The sequence below is a fragment of the Quercus robur genome, chromosome 8 (genome assembly GCF_932294415.1).
Source record: "Quercus robur chromosome 8, dhQueRobu3.1, whole genome shotgun sequence".
Taxonomy (NCBI): Eukaryota; Viridiplantae; Streptophyta; class Magnoliopsida; order Fagales; family Fagaceae; genus Quercus; species Quercus robur.
Window position 1 is genome coordinate 19,069,898 of NC_065541.1, and position 21,463 is coordinate 19,091,360.

Here is a 21,463-nt window from a genome sequence, read left to right on the forward strand (position 1 = left end):
AATCCTTGGAGAACAGGGGACTTTCATGTTACCAAATTCAAGTGGGGATGGCCCCTACGTATTTTTTATACCTTTATTTAGCTTTATTGGCAAAAAAGTAATTTTTGAAAACTGCAATTTAAAAAGAGGAGACGAGTCCTTAGTGCTACCGGAAGACCTACAATTCCTAGAAATCGGAAGATGTGACGATTTAAGAAGTTTATATGATGTTCCATCTTTGAAGCATACAAGTAAATTACAACGCATAAGTGTAGATCGGTGCGAAGGAATAGAGCACGTTCTTTCTTTTTCTTCTTCTTGTACCCTTCCTCTTCTTCAAACTCTCGAGACATTAGAGCTTGTGTGTTTGGATAACTTACGCGTCTTGTTTAAGAAAGAGAGAGCTGCATCGGCATGGGTCCCATCTGACACCTTTTCCCGTCTCAAAATAATTTATATAAGCTTCTGTTCTAAGATAAAGAAGTTGATTTTCGTTGCTAAATAACTGTAATATGCTAAGTATTTTGTTAGTTGTCCTGTTGCGAAATAATTTGTAATAATAGCATCTCGAGTTTCTTAAACTCGAGATTCAATTAAAAAATCGAGCTTTTAAGACTCGTTTTTGTTGTTTTTCAGTTGCTGACATGGCAAAAGTTTCAACTTGGATAGTGAGTTTATAAAACTCGATTTCCAAAATCGAGTTTTATAAACTCGCTTTCGCTTTAACGCTTTCTACCCTTTCCACTTAAAACAATCTACAGAGACCCGTTCAAAATCTCTCAATCTCAGACACCGCTCTCTCAAACTCTTCCCCTCACTGAAAATTTCAAAATCAACTCACTCTCAGACACGCCGCTCTGTCAAACTCGTCGTGCCGAAGGTGCTGCTCCCATTGACAGTCAGCCACCGAAACTCAGTTCTGCTTCCATTGACAGTCAGGCACTCAAAGTCAGTACTGCTCCCATTGAACCACCGTGCGCCTAAGGTACTCTCTCTTTCTCCAACTTCAATCTTAGGTTTTGGAATTTCATGATGTTTCCTATTTCGTTTTTCAATTTTGTATCTTTCTGGGTTTTGGTGGTTCATGTCATTTCAGTGAATGCATGTATATTATTCTGTTTGGTTGTTTGGGAAATTAAATTTTGTTAACTGATTGAGCATTTGATTGGGTTTCATTAGTGTAAAAAGTGTTAATATCTGGATTACATTGATATTTAATCTAGTTTGTTGGGGTTTCATTTGATTTGTTTGTGGGTTTTGTTTGATTTGTTTGTGTATCTTGTTTCATGGTATTTTCACTGATTTGTTTCGGGTTTGTTTTAATTTTCTAATTGTATTTTCGTTTGTGGGTTTCTAAAGCAAATTATGGGTTTGATGAAATGCTTCTATGAACGGTGTATGAGTTGTGAAGTAATAAGTGAGAATATTCATTTGAAAAAAATGAGAACTTACACCAGAACATCTGTATTTGAGCGTGGACAGGGTTTTGGGGTTGTGCCCCATTTGGTTCAGCCATGGGAATAAGGAATGAGTCATTGTTTGGTTTCCATAGATTGATATCTGTCAATCTTTATCATTCTAAACAGAAAGAGACCAAAGAAAACAAAGAAATCATTGATAAAACTCAATTTCTAATAGTTCAATGGGTTAAGTGTAATGAAGATAATAGTTTAGTGTGGAAAAGTGTAATTTGCTCTTGTTTTTATAGGCTTATTGATGTTAATTCAAGAGCTAAAGTAGCTTCCTCATTCCTTTCTTCATATTGTTAGGAATAAACCACTTCTGTTGAGACTCATGATTGATTTTGATGTTGAGAGCTTCAATTTGTCCATCATCATTGTGAAAATTAACTTTAGCTATAATGCTCTTATAGTTAATTTAAACTAGATGATGTCCCGTGCGATACACGGACTATTTTACAATTTCACTTGAACGTGTTACATGACAAAACCATAGGCTAGCATAACCGAATGAATTATATATATATCCCCTAACCAATTCGAAATGAGAATGAGGAGAAAGAGAATGAGAACCTCTTAATCTCATTCTTTGAATAAATATGCGAAGGTACCACAATGAAAAATTTGAAATAATTTTCTTTTGTGTTGTCCCTGTTTTGTTACAACTGCATTGTTTAATGTCAAGATGGGTCTCCTCTTTTTTATTTTTTTGGATAGTATAGATATGTCTCCTTTTGTTGCATTGTTTCATTCTTGTAGGTGTCTTTGTCACTTCTCTACCTCTCTCTCTAAATGAACAAGCTTATTCTTGTGGGGGTATAAACTCAATTCTAAAGTACATTGATTAAAAAAAAAAGCAGAATTAATGAAAGTAGTAATTTTATTTGGTACAGAATTCAATTTCTTTTAATTGTAAAAGTTTACAAAATTATTCCAACTCCAAAAAATTCATTATGTTTTTTTCTAACTTACCAATTCTAATTTCTTTGATTGCGTAAACATCATCGATTTGCATTAGTTCTATTTTTGGTATGATTGTTTTGGTTTTTCACAATATTATTAGTAGCTTGAAGTTAATGTATGTGCAGCATTGGAGCTCCAACTAAGAGGCCATCTCCCTTCCTTATTGCTCCTTTTAAAGAAGTGGGCTGGCTTTAGCAGTTTCCTTGGCCAATTGAGGCCTTGATGCCATGCTTATGATCACCTGCGTGGACTTTTTTTTTTTTTTTTTTTGTTCAGATTTACAACTTGCCCAAATATAGTCATACTATTTCACAATCTGGTTAAAGAATTATGTTCTTGCATTGACATAATAAAATGGCCAGATTGTTGCTTTGTATGAAAAGGATATGGGTGCAGGTGACTGGTCACTTCTAGAGGTTGGCCTCCAACCTGATTCAAATAAACGTGTAATGATGCTCCTGCTTAGTTAAAAATCATAAGCATGGGTCAGTTGTTTACTGGTCGAACGTGTTCTTAATACACTTTCTGCTTCACTTGCTTGCCTTAGAGCACATTTCTAGGCCCTTTCTTTCTATCAAAACTTTGCAGGCTTTGAACTAACAATTTTTTATTTTGTTTTATGATGTATATTCCTTTTTCTTGTGCTAACCTGCTGCCCAATATTTTCTTAATGTGCATTTATATGTTCTTCTCCTAGTTGACTTTTGAAGTAAAAGTTTCTATCTTTGCAGACTAACGTGGCAGTACACATGACCATTTATGTAAATGAAATTAATATTTTATTTTTACTAGTTAGACATATAACATTTTTAATCTATCACTTAACAACAGAGACCATTTTAAGACAAAATTAAAAGATTAGGGAACAAACTGACACAACAAAAAGATTAGGGACCAAATTGAGATTAGGCACCAATTTTATAATTTCCCTAAAAATATATAGTGTTTCTCCGTAACTAGATGTGGTACACCGCAGCAGATAGCACAAGCCTGTTGACAAAGCACTTTAAAATCTTTTATTCTTCAAGTGCCGTTACTCCATTGAAGCACCTAACCCCAGTCATAACTAGAGTCCTCCATCAAACTCTAAACTCTGACCTGATGCCAAATCCTTCTAGTTATTGAGCAATCAAAGAAAATGTAGTCCCTAATCTTCCCTTTGCTTTAAAATTTTCCTCCAACCCCAAGATTAATTTTGTCTGGACCTTTAAGTTTTAACAACCCAAAAGCTTTTAACCCAAGCCACCCAAATTTATCCGGTCAGGACAAAAAGATTTCAAATATGCTTCATTATGACAAATTTTTTCTAATCCTTAAGTTTTTTAACGTCAAGCCCCCTTCTTTCCCTTCCTATGAAACTGTTAAACTTACTGTCCAAGCTCCTAATAACCTTTTTAGGCAGAATAAAAACCCCAGGCCAGTACCCTTGAACCCTGAACAGAATAGATTGAATAAGTCGGAGTCTCCCAACAATAGAGAGATTCTTGGTAGTTCATGAGTTTATACGAGTTGTGATTTTCTCAATGAAAGGCTTATAATATTTACAAGACAGCTAGGTACCAGATATTTAAATGATTGAACTTTAAAAGATCTTCACTCTGTTATATTGTTTGTTGATCCCCTCCAAAGTGGAAACTTCACTCTTAGTAGCATTTGCTGTCATGCCAGATAAAATTGAAACTGAGCACCTTGTTTTGAACAACCTCTAGCTTTCCTCCAGCATTCTCAAGTTACTGCAACAGATTCCCAAAAACTTTCTCATACCAATCCTTAAGTCTCAACTTTCCAACCTCCAATCTCTTATAGACCTTCCTCTGTCTATGTATGTAATGACACAACTAGATTGTGCTCCAAAAGAAATGGGAAAATTTGGTATTTGGCCTTTGTCAATAGGTTAATTCTTGAAATTTTTATGGCAACCCTCTCAAAATTACCAATCTTAGTACTGGTTAAGCACTTATAACCCCACTCTTTTTTATGGGGGCTAAGAACCAAGAACAAAAAGACTTGCAACAAACTAAATTTGGTTAACCACTTAACCTTGCTTGGTGCTAATAAAATAGTAATTCTTGAATCATATGATGACAGTTCTGCTATGAAGTCTCAAATGTTGACAAATGGTCTCCAATGAGATGACTCTAGCTCAGTAAACAGAAAATGAAAGATTGATTTTTTTCCCATGTTTGGTAGAATGGAGTAGTTGAAATTAAGAAAAAATTAAAAGTGGTCAGATTATTATGTTCTATATGGGTTCATACTTTTAATCTTCCCAACATGGGAAGCAAATATGGAAAAAAAAAAAAAAAAAAGGTTTTCTTTGCGACGAGAAGATAAATATTGTCCTAATTTATAATTTATTACTAAAAATAATTCAATAAAATAACACAACCCGCTCCCAAATAGTAATTTTCTTTTAATAGTACTAACAATGTTTAGGAATAAAACATACCATGATAACTTCTAGAAATAGAAGCTATAGTAGTTTGCTTAATTGGGGTAGGTTGCGAACTTACCTTTTTTGAAGAAAATTCTATTTTACAGTAGCACTCCTTTGCCCCTACACTATTAATGATCTCACAGTTGCACTGTTTGCAGTATGGAGCCTCGGATTGATGAGGAGTTAGAGGTCTTGGACCCCGGTCCGCGTCAGAGGTCATTGTTGACACGACAGCCATATCATTGATTAGAGGCCATTTGGAATGGCGAGGTGAAATTTCTAGTTCTAACAACTGCTTTAATATTTACGTTGTCTTTGACTGTTAGTTAGCAAGTTCTTTCAATGTTGTATTTCTAGTTCTAACAACCGCTATAATTTTGATCGATTTTGTAGGACTCGGGCCCACTTACATGCCGTGGTCGCACTAAGGAGATGGCAAACGTTCAGATGCAAGATAATCGAGTCATTGACATTATCAAATTGCTAAGGCTAGAAGGATTGTTTAGAGCCCCTTCAAGAGAGATAGATAATTGCCTAATATCGGCCCTAGTTGAGCGATGGCGGCCGGAGACTCATACTTTCCATCTTCCACATGGTGAGATGACAATCACCTTACAAGATGTGGAGGTAATTTTCGGACTTCCTATAGACGGTGACGTCTTGGTTGGGCCGACTGCTGTGGTGGATGATGGGGGTTGGAGGCAATTGTGTACGGAGTTGCTGGGTTTTAGTCCGCCGAATGACAATAAAACTTTGGTGGGGCAAATAATTCTCATCAGCCGACTTGTTGAGGCCGTTGCAGCGCCATTGCCTCATGACGCAACGGAGATATAGATACACCGGTATGCCCGGTGTTATATTTTAGCGCTAATAGGGGACAAACTTTTCATGGACAAGTCAGGAGATAGGGTGCATTTGATGTTCCTGGACTTCATGCGTAACCTTTGTGATCCGCCACAGTATAGTTGGGGTAGTGGTTGCCTGGCCTGGTTATACAGGGAGTTGTGTCGGGCAAGCGAGAAAGGGGTATCGCAGATTGGTGGGGCGTGCACCTTGGTCCAGTATTGGGCATGGGCAAGGTTGCCATTCTTGTGCCCGAGGATAGAGCCCCCACCTGGATGTGATTATGGCCCATGGCCATATGCTCCACTTGTATTTAAGTAAGTCTTTTCCTGATACCAAGTGTGTTTTGCAATGTACTTTTCTTAGTAACTAAATTGTATTATTGTTCTTATGTTATTTGCTCGTAATTGTAGGTGGGTGCGGGTGCCAAGCCCGAAGAGTAGGCCATCCGGCATGGCCTTGGTCCACTATCGCGAGCTATTAGTTACAATGCAGCCAGAGCAGGTAATAATATTCAAAAAATCTGTTTGGTTATGATCATTTTCGTTAATAATATGATTGCTTCATCCTTTAACATATCTTTTGTTATAATTTTAGTTTTACCCTTTATCTATGTATTTTCCCTTGTTTCACATTTGAAGATGCTATGATAATTGTTTTTTTTTTTTTCTATCGTAGATTGTGTGGCAGCCATACGAGGCACACATCGGCCACCTTCCTGAGTTCTGCTTTGCAGGGAGGGATACGTGGACAGCAAGGGTGCCGCTTGTGTGTTTTTGCATAGTAGAGAGACACCACCCAGACCGTGTCCTTCGACAGTTTGGCTTGGCGCAGGAGCGGCCTGACGATGTTGTCTACGATGATAGGCTGCATAAAATCGACTTACGTGGGAAGGTGGAAAAGAATTGGAGGGAGGAGCATGGACCGTATATCATTTCATGGGAAATGAGACGACAACAACTTTGTCATGCACCTCCTCAGATTGGTGAGATGCCCCGCAATCATGCCTATTACGTCTGGTACCGTCCGGTCACTCGAAAGTATGTCGACTGCAACAGCGCTAAATTAGATATAATGGTAATGTGTTCTACTTACATTTGATTGCCTACTTCTTTTTACTTGAGTACATGTATGAACATAGAATCAATTTCTATGAATTTCTCAGCAAATCTGGTTTGATTTGACTGACATGTAATGAAATAGTTTTTGATACATATAGTATTCTAATAGAACTGTTAGTTTTGAGTAGATTCATAAGTATTATATTATTCATTCATTAATTGATACATAAATGTCTCAAGTCTAATTGTACTGGTTCTTTCTCCGTTTCAGATTCAAAGCCATTTAGCGCTGTTGGCGATGCTTCCTGAAGGCAGCCAAGCTCACAACCATGTCCGGCGTGTCCTAAATAATGTGGCTGGCCTTGGTGGTGGTCCTGCAGTAAATGAGCATGCAAACAATGGGGATGAGACTGAACTAGCAGCTACTGCAACCCCAAGCACAAGTGCAGCACCCGTAAGTACACCGACCCGTGGTCGTCGTGCTACTACAAGCCCAAGCACAAGCGCAGCTAGGGGTCGTCTTCGGCCTGCTACAGCAACCCCAAGCACAAGTGCAGTCAGGGGCCGTGGTCGGCGTGCAACAACCCCTCGGGTTGTAACTAGTCTTGAGATGCCTCCACCCATCCCGCAGGCATCTCCTGAGCCTGAGGTTCCTTCACCCATCCCATATGCATCTCCTCAGCCCGAGGTCCCTTCACCCAGCCCACCTTCGCAGCCCAATTTCGATGTCAGTATTGACCAAAATATGACCCCTCCTATACTCCCCGAGACACCCTCATACCCATACACCGGCTCTAGTGCACCCACTCCTGGCCTCTACATAGAGCAGGATTACCCACCTACCGCATCCTCATCTGACCCTCTAGGACCTCCGGTTGGGATTGACACTGTAAAGCCACATACTAATGTACCGGACGAGCATCCCCCTCATCAGCCCTCACCCCCACGAGGTAGACCGCAATGTACTAGAAGAGCACCCACTTGTGGGACAGGTGGACACAAAATAGGACACCGAGACAGCTCTATGGTATGATAACTTTAATTTGAATGTAATAATATATTTTCTACTTCACTTTATTCTTACCATTATATCGAATATTGATTGCATGCATCTAATGGAATTTGCAGGACGATGATGACCCTAAGGTTGATGCCCCGCAGCCTCCTCCCCCGCCCAAACATTACACGAGGGCTAAAAAACACAAAATTGGTGAACCTTGAGTAAGTGCTAAAGTCATGGAATTGGACCATAATATTGACTTCTCAATATGCATTACTGCGTTCTTTACAGGTTTGATTGTTTTGTGCTGCTTTGTTTGCTGCAAAAAAAAAGAAATCTACATAAAGATATATTTTAGTTGATGAAATGACATAAACAAAAAGATAGATATTTCTTCTTATTTATTTTTTTATTTTGTAAAAATTTAACTATAAAATGAAAGATCTTCGGCAATGTACAACAACAAATTTTTTGTTCCTGAAGTTGGTCTTGTACAAGTGTCTTTGTTTATGCCATCCTCAAAAGTTGAGGTTGTGGGCCCTTCTGCAGCTTATCAACTGTAATAAAGCTTGCTGGATGACATATGAGTAATTCTTGTTTGGGAAAAAAGTGTCCCTATATACTCCAAAACGCATACCTACATTTATAGTCCCTGAAAGTTCAAAAACATGTATAAACACCTTTGAATGTTTAGACCCCCAAATTACAACTTAACCAATTCAAGCTTTATGTCAAACAACTAGTGTGCGGAAACTTAACATAAGCTATAAACAGATTTGGAAATCAATCTAAGCCAATTATAAATCACATCCATAGCAGAAAATAAAAGACAAAGATAAAGGGAAGAGAGATGCAAACACAAGGACAACACACGATGTGTTATCGAAGAGGAAACCGAAGCCCTCGGCGTAAAACCTCTCCGCCGCCCTTCAAGCGGTCAATAATCCACTAGAAAATGTAGTTGGGATACATGAACAGCAATAGACCCTCCAAGTCTAATCTACCCGATGTACCTAAGCCCTCCAAGCTTCTTGCTCCAACGAGGTTGCGCCGAACCTTTTTCTTTTCTAGCTTACCGGATTCCGCTACTAGACCATAGCATCCGCCATCCTTGGCATCTTCCAATGCTTCCCAAAACTCCAAAAACACTCAACACTCTAAATGGGTGTGGGTAGTGTTTGGATAGAAATCTCCTCTCGATAGGTATGACAATGAGAGAGGGAATGAGAAGAGACTACAAAGATTTCTCTCTAAGAATGAGTAGCTCTCTCTAATTGGGTGGGTGTTTTGAAGAAACCTCTCTTAGGGTTTTTCTTTCTGAATAGCCACACATATTTTGTGGGAATGAGGGGTATTTATACTGGTGTGAGAATGGAATGTGAAGAGTCAGTTTTTCCAAAAACAGGGCTGGCTGGCGACTTGACCTCGCGACTTGACTGAGTCGCGAGTTCAAGTTGCGAGCTAACTTAATGGCCAGTCTGGATTTTTGTCGTGTAGTGCTCCAGGTGGCGTGACTGTTCAGCTCCCCTGCATGTTCTGCACGTGAGCAACTTTTGGCGGCTTTCAAGCCGCGAGCCACCCGCGAGTCCTAGCCGCGAGTCTCTGCTTCACTGCACTGTCTTGAGCATTTCTTCACACTCTCTCACACACTACCCTTACATGATTCCCACCTAAATACAAGGTTTCTAAGTGCTATATTACAAGCAAATTTGTCATGGAACAAAGCCAACACATGGTTGATTAAATTCAACCTTACAGTCCCAATACATGTGTACAGGAAATTACTGCTGTTCTGCCTATATCTGCAGCAGCGAAGTTGTTGTTCCCTTTTTTTAGAGTAATATTTCTTGTATAAAAATAAATTAGGCAAGGATTTCTGTCATGTGTGCTTGATTTACTTCCTTTATTTTGTTGTTTCAAACAAAGTTATAGACTGCCACAAAACGGAAAAAGATTCTTCAAGATTCAAAGGAAACTGTGGTGGAATCTGATGTAAGGGGTAAAATGCAGCCACTGAAAGAGCAGCTGACAAATACAATGAATCATCTCGATACCATCTTTGAGACTCATGTGAATGGTGGGAAGGAGGAAGGGTTCATTCATGGGGAGTTTATGCCTGTTGGGGCTGATGGGAGGATTGTGCTTTCCTTTAATTTGCTTACTCTAACCCACATGATTGGGTTTATGATTGGTATGAATCTTGGCTTTTGACTCTTTTGTTATTTGTATTGTGATTTCCTATATTTTGCACAATTCAAATTCACATGATTGTGTTTATGATTGGTATGAATATTGGGTTTTGACTCTTTTAACTCAAAGTTGTCTGTATTGTGATTTTCTGTAATTTGCTCTATTGAAATTCACATGATTGTGTTTATGATTGGTATGAATCTTGGCCTTTGACTGTTTTAATTCAATGTTCTACATATATTTATGGGATTTGAACCTTGAATGTCGTCGTTAGAAGCATCAAGAGGTCATTGTTGAAAGTTATATTGTTAAAATGGTATTCTTTTCCAATGAGCTCTAGTTCAATTGACACTTCCTTTTTCTTAAGAATGGGTGAAGGGCCTGAAGGCTGAGGTTTTGGGTTTGAAAATTCATTGGTTGTGTCTAAGTTACCAAATTATGACTTTTTGTTTTTAGGGTTTTATGTTAGAGACATGTTAAAGTTGTTTCATTTGGTAATTAAGTTGATTGAATAAAAAAAAAACATTTATAACACAAAACATGAAGGTAGCAAACATTTATAAAAAAAATTCTTATACAATTTTTTGTGCTTTCCTTTAATTTGCTTACTCTAACCCACTTGCGGTTCCCCTTGGCATCCTTTTGAATTGGAAATCATGCTATAAAGCTGGAATTATAATATAAATTGAACCTTAGTTGATTTTACATAGCATTTCAAGTGATTCTGGTCCCGAACTTACATAATTTTTAAAAATGGTTTTCTTGATTCTTTAGAAATAAAAATAATGTGTTTGTGTGCATTTGTGTTTACAACACACTGCATAATTAGATGTAAAATGGAATCTGATTTGCATTCTTTATGTATATTCAGGAATGCCATATCCTCTAAATTTGGAAACTGCAAAGGACGTGGAGGCCATTGTTAGGACCAACGGAGCTGTTCCTGCTACTATTGCAATTTTAGATGGCATACCATGTGTAGGTGTTTACATTAAACTTGTTCTTGTACTAAATATGCACATACGTACACTCGGAGAATTAACAGCATGTCTTTCTGAATCTGTCATGCCATTTGCTTAAACTCGTTCTACATATGTACAACAGAGCATAGATGGTAAAAACATTGTTACAGGGAAACCTATTGATAGTAGCTGCCCAAATAAAGACAGATCATTATTAAATCAAAGAATAAATTCACTGTATCAGTTTAATGGTTGAAGTCTGTATATAGTTTTATAGGTGGAGTAGAGTTAGTGTTCTATACATCAGCTTTGTCAAGGGCTCAGCTTTTTAAATTCAATATGTTCTGGGAAAAGAGCAGTAAAATAGAATAGCTAAAGTTCATGAAATGAAGATGATATTTCCTTCGCTTTATCTACTCAGTGGGAAACTGGTCTGGCTAACTTTGTTGCTTTCTTGTCCATAATTGATCGGGCCTTGCTATGAAGGAGCTAGCCCAAATATTAGTAGCACACTTGTTGGGGTTTTCAAGGACATGTGTGTCCGTGTCTGTGTCCACTTATTCATTTATTTTATTTTATTTCTTTTTTTGGGGGGGGGGGGGGGGGGGGGGGGGGTGGTGGGGGGGGCTGTATTATAATCCTTGCCTCACCTTGGCTGTAACCTGCAATTATAGAAAAGTTGGTTATCTTGTCTAGGGTGTAGAATACAGCTCGGAGGGACATTGCAGTTGTTGGGAGTAGCTCTTGATCGTTTAAGCTTATGATTGTTATTCTTTAGAAAGCTCTTTCTTTTGATATTTGCTCGGAGTTCATATAGGATCTACTTAAAGTCAGAGTTTGTCACCGCCAGTCTGCCACCCATTTTTTATTTTCACATCTTAAATATCTGAGAATCCTATTAGAATGAGATCCTTTATACAATGATGATGCTAGAGTAACACTATCCATGATTTAAAAATTATATTTTTACAGAAAAATAATTTAGAAGTAGATATTTGTCCAAAAATAAATAAATAATTTATAAGTAGATCTAAACTTGTTTAATCATAAACAAACTCTGTGATGACCATCCAAGTCTAGAAGTTCTGTGTTCACTGAAATCAAATCAACAGAACCCTTCTTGGCTGGGAACTTACATGCCTTTGTTAATTTATTTAGTTGTTAGAACCATGAGGTTTGGACATTTTGTTTGGGGAACCTGTTGGCCTATATAACAGATGAAAATGGTATCAGTATCTGCTTTTGTGGTGAGAAGCTTCAACAATGACTATAAATGTCTGACACAGAGGCAAGATGTTTGAAAGGTTGACAGGAAAATAGCTGCTTTGTTGACATATAGGCCATATGGGAAAGTTCCTGTAATGAAATATTTTCAAAGGATTTTTTGTGTTATATTGTATAAATTAGTAATATAGTATAACTTTGACATAAGTAATTTCTTATTTGTCATTATGATTTTTCTTTTTTTGTCTTTTCATTTTTTTTCCTGCTGATTTTACGTGTATTTCTTCTCTTTTTAGGTGGCTTCCAGAGGGAATGGTGCAACTACTGTCTTTGCTTCAATGTTCTTTGCTTCTAAGGTGACTACTTTATTTTTAGTTTTTGCACTGCCTTCTGGTTTTACTTATGCAAGTGTACTATGGACATCTTTACAGTTCTGGTGTCCTTAATGTAGGTTTTGATAATATTTTAATGTTCAACTCATCAGGTTGGCATCCCTGTATTCGTCACTGGGGGGATTGGAGGAGTACATAGACATGGCGAGCACAGTAAGTTTACCTCTATGAATATCATGATGTTAGAAATAGGTGGTGTGCAATTTAATATATATGCAGTTACCAGTTTATCTTACCACTTATTCTCTAGAGGTAGATTTCATTTTTATTTTGCATTTTGCGTTTGCAAAAAATAAAATAAAAGAGAATGAACTTTTCCCCCCAACAAACATAAGAGAATAGACCTATGATGGAAAGATGTGAATAGCCACATCTCCTCCAACAATGGATTGTGAGATGGCGTTGCATTACTGAGTCATGGTAATGATATTTCTAGTACCTATTAATTATTCAAGTTAATAAACTTACATACAAATTATACAAGTTGCTAAATGAATTTTCAAGAATGAGGTAGTTGTTCCAAAAAATTTCAAGTTCTTTATTGATTGATTGGAATTTAATAATCTGTGAATTAATATTGATGGCGGGATGCATATTCATTATTGTTCCTTTGCAACGATGGACATATCATCTGATCTTACTGAGCTTGGAAGGACCCCAATAGCAGTTGTCTCTGCTAGTGTCAAATCAATATTAGATATTCCCAGGACCCTGGAATATTTGGTATTTATTATATTTATGAGTAACAGAGATTCAGATTATGACTTATAAATTATTGTTTAAAAAAAAAAATTAATCTTACATTTATCTCTGTCATTATAGGGAACACAGGGAGTTTGCGTTGCTGCCTACAAAACCAATGAGTTTCCAGCATTTTTTACGGAAACAAGTGGCTGCAAGGTATTGATGTTGAACTCTATTTCCGTGCAATGTTTCTTAGAGTTACATCGATCTTTATTCAATAAGCAAAATTTTTTGATTTAAAAACTTTTTGAGTCCACAAAATTTGCCGAGGTCATTGTTGTCTCAACTCTGAACTATAATTTCCAAAATTTCTTTATGGCCGTTAGAAGTTGACATTGGACCCATTCATGTGGTGTTGTGTTCTGGGCCTTCTAGCACATGAACAGCTGAACCTCTTTGATATGTAGTAGCAAAGGGATTACATTTATATACATCCCTTGCCTTTTCATGTTGTTAGGATCTTTAGATCATTGGCTAATTGCAGGACAATTTTCCATGTACTTTTTTTATCAATCGATTTGTATTTCAATACTTGAAATGAGGTGTCTTTTGTATTGGGTGCAAGAGGGTTCAAGCTGAAGTTAAAAGTGCATACCAAAGAATTTCGGTTGAACAAAAATTGGAGGGTCAGCCAAACCTGTCTGGCAAAATCAGTTTTTGAAAATCTGTTGGAAGAGCAAATTTGTCTTACACTTTACAAAGTGTCAAGCAAAAATGCCTGAACCTGAGAGAAATTAGTTACAAATTTCTCTGCTGTTCTAGCCCTTTGCCCATCTATATAACCCTCACTTCAACTAAATTTGTAGCTTGAATACCATATTGAAGAGCTATATAGAGACCAAAATCCCTAGAGCTAAAACCTTCTCATTCTCTCTATCTTCTCCCTCTCAAATTGCCAAATCCTATGAGAGGTGATTAAATCCTTCACACCTATTATCAGCTGAGTATTGTATGTGTTGTTTGGAGCCCTGGAGTAATTCCATAATCCAAGGAGACTTGGTTGCTTGCAGTTGGCAGCTCAGCTTGCGAATCTAGTAGCTAGATTGAATATACTTGTGCTTTTCCGGCAAACAAAAATTCAAAGCAGTTATGATTTGGGAAGGAAAAAACAATTGTTAAGTTTTCTTACCTTACGTGTTTTGGACTTGTAATAGCCTTATCATGCAATTTTGTAGAATGTGCTAATACGTTTGTGTTAGTTATGCTCTTAAGCATTTGACATTTTAAGGTCGGTAACTTTTCTTCGCTAATGGTTTTATCTCGCACAGAAGAAGAGAATGGAGAAACCTAATCTAGACGAATTGTACCACGTATTTACCAACCGTGCAGTCAAATTCATCGACTACGGCATGATGGGTGATGGTTCCAAGTCTGAAAGCTGGAAAGAATTCAAGAGAAGTTGTTTAGGGAATTTCGCGAAGAATTTGGTGAGGAAGAGCCTGGGCGAAGGTGTAATGTTCCCTCCAAATCAACTACTTCCTCTTTTTATTGTAGGTTAAAGCTTAGTCATTGCTTTTCTTATTCTTTTTTATTGCAATATTACTGTGACTTTTTTTATTACAATATTATAATACAACAACTGTGGAATTTGGATGAGTATGATCTTGTATACAAAAAATACAAATTGTGCAATTTGGATAAGTATCACGTATTAATTAATTATATTGCAGTGACCTCTATTTCGAAGCATACAATATATAGGCAAAGGAGAGTAATTGACCATTATATACATATTACTAATAGATTTGTAAGAAAAAATTAAAAATAAAAAATAAATTGCCACAGATTGAGAAAAATGGAACAATTATTTTTTTTTTTTTTTTGATAAGTAAGAAAGATATATATTAAAAGCTACCTCATGAAAACACAAGGCAGAACAGAAAATATAGAGAAGGAAACAAACAAAAAAGAGAGAAGAAAAAGAAAAAAAGAAGAAAACAAACGGAGACAACAAAGAGCATATTAATTACAGAGAAGAGAACTAAGGAACATAGGGATAGAATCACTAGAGGTGAGTCGGCAAGCCCTAGACCAATCAAAAAGAGAGCCACTAAAATAAGCGAGCAACTGGTCATCGGACTTGTCCCTATCCTCAAAAGTACGCCAATTATGCTCCCTCCAAATACACCACAATAGGCACACCGGAAGTAGATAAAAATGGAACAATTATTACTAAAGAATACACTAACTTTTACTGGTAAAAACCTAAAACGCGGGGGTTTTATTTATTTAAATTTTTTTCCTTTAAAGATAAAATTGTAAAATCATGGAGAAAATTGCTTCTTAATAATAGGCAAAATTTTAGGAATAAAAATACCGGGTAAAAACGTTTTTTTTTCCTCTTCTCTTTAAAGTTATAATTATAAAATCATAGCCAAAATGGCTTCTAAATAATAGGCAAACTTTTAGGAATAAAATTACCTAAACATGGGTTTTTAAATTTTTATTTTTTTGCTTGAAATTGTAAAAAAATTATCAAAGCAACGTTCAAGGATCACAATTGATTAACTGAAACAATAAAAGTAATGCATTTATTTTTCACCAAAACTCTATTGGATATTGTTATCCTTAAACATAGCAATTTATCCTTAACAATATTGCACAATCCAAAATCCTGAATCTCAACCGTGGAACATAATAAGAAAAGTTAAAAAAGAAATGTAAAACAAAAAGATAATTTAGGATTCTAAAATCCTAAAACATTTTTTTATTTTTTATAATGGGAAACTGTGCTGGTTAGTAGGCCATTAGTAGAGAATCTGAAATCCTAAAATTTAGGATTCGTTTGTGGCTTGAATTGTAAAAAATAAAAAAAATAAATACAAAAATACTACAAAATTTTAGGCTTCCAGATATTGTATCTTAGGTGTTATTCCTTAGGTTATTTTCTTAAAATTCAGTCATGTGGTTACTTAAATCAAAAATACTACCCTCTGACCACGCGCTCATGAGCGTGCTCAGAGGCTCTTAAATTTTTTTTGGGTAAAAGTTAATAATATGCATAAATTATAATTTGGGATTAATATATTTTCAAATCACAAAAAAAACCTAGGGGTGTGATGAGTGTTAAGTGTTTGTGGTAAAATAATTTTTTCTTCACACCCAGAGGTTTTTTTTGTTCATTGGAAAATATATTAATCCCAAGTTTTTTTTTTTTTTGCATATTATTAACTTTTACCGAAAAAAATAGAATAGCTCACGCGTGTGCTTAGAGGCTAGTTTGAATTATATCACAGTTCATTAGTGGTGATTAATTTCATTTTGTTAAGATTGTAAAATCACTGATAGCGTGCGACATCTATAACGTAATCTTTTATGACAAAAATAAAATTTATCTTCTTCTTATTGAATTTAAAAATATTTATAAAATAAATTATTGAAGTTTTAAAATTTATGCTCTACTCTTATTTAAGTTAGACTCTTTTTATCCCCTTTCATCTCTGCGTAGAGAATATTGTACCTCTGTAAGGGCTTATGTGCAGTACAACTTCCTAGATGAGAGACTTGTCAATTGATTGGATTAGAGGATGTCTTTAATTTTGTAATCTTCATTTGTGTACGAGATCACTAACATAATTGGTGTATGTGCTACAGTGGCTATTGCTTATTACTTTCTTGGTAACATAATTTTTATCCCATACTTATTGCATTATTATGTAATAACTAAATTATTTTGATTTTTCTTATTTCATGGAAGACCTATTGCATAAATTTGTTTTAAACTTTATTCCTTTAACTTCCCAAATGCAGGTCCTTTATGGGCTAGAATCTGCAGGTTTGTTATGGGCTGGACTATGCAGGTCCTTTAAATTTTATCAAATTTTTCCTGGTCGATGCATCTTCTGGCTCTCATGCATACGGTGCTGAAGCAAATGCATCTTCTGCGTCGAATGTTGACGAGCTTCATCAAGAAATCTCAGTTCGTTCAGCAATAGTCATAATTCCATTGATTATTGTGTGGACACACACACATATTCCTTGGAGTATTTTCAAGAAAATCCAAAGAGGATGTACAAGAGAAGAAGATGTTGCTGGAAAAGCTACAAGTCAGAATGAATGAAGCAGAAGCAAAGGCCAAGAAGCTTAAAGTGTCATTGGAGAATCTATGTGGTATACTAACAAGGTTTTTACATTTCATATTTTGTTTTAATTATAAATAAATGTGAACAAGTTGACATTTGCTGGGTGTAGAGTGAAAATATGGATTGTAGATTGGTTTGCCCAGCTAACCAAAAAGATGGGAGGTCAGTTGAAGAAAATTGATGTTGTTGGGCGCTACCTCATTCAGATTTGGAAGGCCGTTGGGATGGATATTGATGGAGGGAAGGTGGAGTTTCTGCGGTCGTCGAACGTGAATTATGGTATGATGATTATTATTATTACTTTAATATGCTGGTGATGTAGTCGTTATTTTTACTTCTATTATATTTTGCTGCAGGTGTGGTCACATTATGGGTCGAAGTGATGAGGACGAGTTCACTGCAGCACAAATTTTCTACCCACGCATGCAATGTGCTTATGTGTGGTCTTTATTTGTTTTGCTTACTGGTAATTTACAAACATGTTACCCAGTTTACAACAAGGTCAGGAGAAGATGTCGAAAAGTGATCCACTATCTTCAACTTTTATGAAAGATGATGAGGTAGGGTGCATGTATAGGGGTATCAAATTGCCATATAGGGGGCTACATAGTGTTTTCTTTATTAGTTGCGCATAGCATAATGATACTGGATTATAAACTAGGTTAACCTTAGATTTAGTCTACCTCCATGTTGTAGGCGAAAGTAAATTTGAAGATAAAGAGAGCATACTGTCCTCCAGATATTGTGGAAGGGAATCCATGCTTGGAGTATGTGAAGTACCTCATTTTACCTTGGTTTAAAAAGTTTGTAGTAGAGCGTAGTGCAAAGAATGGTGGTGACAAGTAAGTCATAAGGATTTTATTATGAAAGCTTTACTTATTTTATTTAGTTAATGGTACGACATCTGCCTTTTCACATGCATGTCAACCCTTGCATCTTGTTCAAAGTCCGTGCTCCTTAAGAATAGACCTATAGTTGCTTGCGCTATTTTTCCAAAATCATTTTCCATTGGGAATAGTAACTCAGATTGTTTTCTTGCAATGTAAGTTTTCTCTACAATCCAAGAGCTTCGAAAGCTTTGAAGAATTGGTTGCTTACTATGAAAGTGGAAAGCTACATCGAGCTGATATTAAACCAGCCTTGGCAAAGGCTTTCAATAAAATACTAGAGGTATGTTGTTTCCTTTTATCCATTTAGCTCTAATTAATGCCTCTTAGGTAGATTGATTCCCCATCACTTTGGGGAGTCATGCCACTACTTTACACATTTTGGATAAATGATGTTGGACTTCTGCAACCCATTACCATGTTGATATGATTAAATTGGTAGGACCTTAATTTGATTGGCCCACATCCTTTAGGGTATGTTTGGAACTGCCCCATCCAAACATAGGGTGAATTTTTGGACACTATGAGGCTATTGCAAAGTATGCTCAAGGGACCCTATAAATCATCAAATTCCTTAATTTTGTGCTCTACCATCTTTGTTCTGTCTATTTGTAGCGTGTAAGAGAACACTTCAAGCATGACAATAATGCAAAAGATCTTTTGAAAAGGGTTAAGGTATGGTCGATTGACTTTTAAAATTAATTTCTTTTAATAATGAGTTTTGAAAATGTTAAGAGTGAGAATTAGCAGTTGCACATATAAATCGTGCCTTGAATCAAGCCTTGCTCTAGTGGTCTGAATTAGCAGTTGCACTAGTGGTCAAGCCTTGTTGCAATGACAAGTGCCTTTCACCAAAAGTAGTTGTGGGTTCAACCTTAACCACTGAAAAACCCCACAAATATAACTAAGTTTTGTGCACTTAGTACTACGACGTTGCAGCTAGTTGTATTCCTTCATTGAGAAACATACTCGTTTTAGGCAAGTATTAGATTCAATGTTTTGAAAAAAAAAACTATTATGACATACATATTCAAATTTTCAATTGCATTGGGTTTTGATTAGAATTATTGCTTTATTTGTAGGCACAGATATCACTGTTATATCAAACCTCTTGAAGCATTGGAAGGTGAAGAGTCTAGGAAAAGAAGGCAGACCGCTTCTTCATCATGCAGGGCTTGTTCAAGCTTTATCAGATCATGTTCTGCTTTTTCCTACAATAGATATTTCCCATCGTCTGATTGAGCTCTAATATATTATTATGGAAGAAAAATTACTGTACAATTGGAATTATTTATAATAAAAACAAAATATGAAATGTAAAAACCTTGTTAGTATACCACATAGATTCTCCAATGACACTTTAAGCTTGTTGGCCTTTGCTTCTGCTTCATTCATTCTGACTTGTAGCTTTTCCAGCAACATCTTCTTCTCTTGTACCTCCTCTATGGATTTTCTAGAAAATACTCCAAGGAATATGTGTGTGTGTCCACACAATAATCAATGGAATTATGACTACTGCTGAGCGAACTGAGATTTCTTGATGAAGCTCGTCAACATTCGATGCAGAATATGCATTTTCTTCAGCACCGTATGCATGAGCGCCAGAAGATGCATTGACCAGGGAAAAATTGATAAAGACATAAATAATGTAAGTTGGATTTACATTTGATATCCATCTAAAGTGTGAACCTCCTTCAAATTCAGGATCCTTCGCTAAAAAGCAAGTGCTTTTCCCATTTCATAATCTCAAACAAGAACTTGCTTCTCAATATCACCCTGGAAGGTTGATTCCTAGACTTGAAGTTGTTACTTGTCATTTTTATGTCTAAGCAATAAGCATGCAAAATAAATCAGAAACTTTTGTAGTACCAAACATGATTGTTTCACATAAGTTGTCATGTGTTTTTTCCATAGTTTTGTTTGTATATATTTTTTGTTTAATGGTAAAACTAATTAGCTTGCATGAATATACAGATATATGCTGTCTCCATAACCATAAGGACATTGGTAAGCTAGGAGTATTTTGCATTTAAGTACATTTTGTTTAGTTCATTTTCACTAGCTGGTCTGGCTAAAGGTTTAATTCTTGCTTTTTGGTTTCAACTTTCTTATAATTCGTTAACGCAACCTTTTTGCAGCTTGGTTTCGTGCTTCTAGCTTTGATATGGGAAGATAAGTTCCCACCTTTCATGCTTCTGATAATCGCAATACTGAATGATGGTATTATTTCAAAGAGCCTCTTGCAAATATTTCTTCCTTTTTTCTATTACTTAGCTGGTATTCTTGGCCTCGTTTTCTTTGTAAAGAAACTAAATAGTTTGCAAAAAATATATAATTAATTAAATTGATAAATATATGAATGATAGATTTTTGTTTTTGCATTATATGGGAAATGTGATCAAATTCTGTTTGTGATTTGTATTAGGTACCATCATGACGATTTCAAAGGACCGAGTAAAGCCATCTCCAATGCCTGACAGTTGGAAGTTGAATGGGGGGATTTGAGACCAACATTGTCATTGCCACCTTATCTTGGTTTGGTTACCGTCTTAAAAGGGTGGATAACTTTCTTTTCCGTGCCATTTCTTAGTGTGATTGCAAATTTTGTATAGAGAGAACAATGTATTGAGATGTGGATATTTCAGCCTTGATTGGCAGGAATTTTATGTTTTGTATAGAGAGAACTATGTACTTGACACATTTTTTATATCAAAACCTTGTGTCTCATATTATTTGGAGTTAAGATCATTTCACTATATTGTCAAAAGCACTGATTTGGTGTTATGGAGTGGAATAGTTTATTGAATGCAATGCATCTATAGGTTACAATGAGCATAAAAATTTTAAAATTTCATAATCGAAAATAGAGTATATGTGAATTTAAAATGATCAGTCATATGCAAAATATCTAAATATAACCTAGCAATAATGCTAGCTGGAAGGCATAACAATATAGGAGCCAGTGATTCCAATTAATTGAAGACTGAGTGCGGCAAAAGCTACTTCCATCAGGAGGACCATTTATGAAACGTGTATTTATTATATAATGTAGAGTTAATAGTATTGACATTCGGGTTTGGGTAACACAGGAGCTCAATCAATTAAAGTTAAAAAAAAAAAAATCCCAGTGTACACATCTACTCCACATAAAAGGAGGCCAAGTGGTTAAAAACAAATTTACAAAACATAAACAGAACTTTTTCCCTTAAAAAGTTCTAAAAAGCTCATTTGTAGAGAAG

The 21,463-nt window shown here is 36.1% G+C and overlaps 1 protein-coding gene, 1 long non-coding RNA gene and 1 pseudogene across 5 annotated transcripts; all 3 read left to right on the forward strand.

Annotated features, from left to right (window-relative positions):
* The first annotated feature begins 734 nt into the window (after nt 1-734).
* Nucleotides 735-14,934, forward strand: LOC126694904 (pseudouridine-5'-phosphate glycosidase-like). 4 transcript variants are annotated; one of them, XM_050391446.1, is made up of 11 exons: nt 740-964; nt 4,998-5,109; nt 5,233-5,999; nt 6,096-6,186; nt 6,361-6,759; nt 7,015-7,770; nt 7,872-7,964; nt 9,670-9,934; nt 12,416-12,475; nt 12,604-12,664; nt 13,334-13,411. In XM_050391446.1, the coding sequence occupies exons 3-7, from the start codon at nt 5,728-5,730 to the stop codon at nt 7,962-7,964; spliced, it is 1,611 nt and encodes a 536-aa protein (XP_050247403.1). In that variant the 5' UTR covers nt 740-964; nt 4,998-5,109; nt 5,233-5,727; the 3' UTR covers nt 9,670-9,934; nt 12,416-12,475; nt 12,604-12,664; nt 13,334-13,411. The 4 variants fall into 4 exon arrangements, with proteins under 4 accessions (XP_050247406.1, XP_050247403.1, XP_050247405.1 ...); XM_050391448.1 differs by lacking the exons at nt 740-964; nt 4,998-5,109; nt 5,233-5,999; ... (1 more) ...; nt 6,361-6,759; nt 7,015-7,770 and adding exons at nt 10,805-10,911; nt 13,127-13,234; nt 14,524-14,934 and having other exon boundaries at nt 7,874-7,964; nt 12,604-12,663; XM_050391447.1 differs by lacking the exons at nt 740-964; nt 4,998-5,109; nt 5,233-5,999; ... (2 more) ...; nt 7,015-7,770; nt 7,872-7,964 and adding exons at nt 10,805-10,911; nt 13,127-13,234; nt 14,524-14,934 and having other exon boundaries at nt 9,525-9,934; nt 12,604-12,663.
* Nucleotides 14,935-17,307: 2,373 nt separating this feature from the next.
* LOC126695997 (tyrosine--tRNA ligase 2, cytoplasmic-like) lies at nt 17,308-18,632 on the forward strand (annotated as a pseudogene).
* A 1,522-nt stretch (nt 18,633-20,154) lies between these two features.
* On the forward strand, nt 20,155-20,939 carry LOC126693922 (uncharacterized). The gene is made up of 3 exons (XR_007645572.1): nt 20,155-20,231; nt 20,363-20,444; nt 20,650-20,939. It is a non-coding gene; the product is annotated as an uncharacterized LOC126693922 (long non-coding RNA).
* The last annotated feature ends 524 nt before the right edge of the window (nt 20,940-21,463 follow it).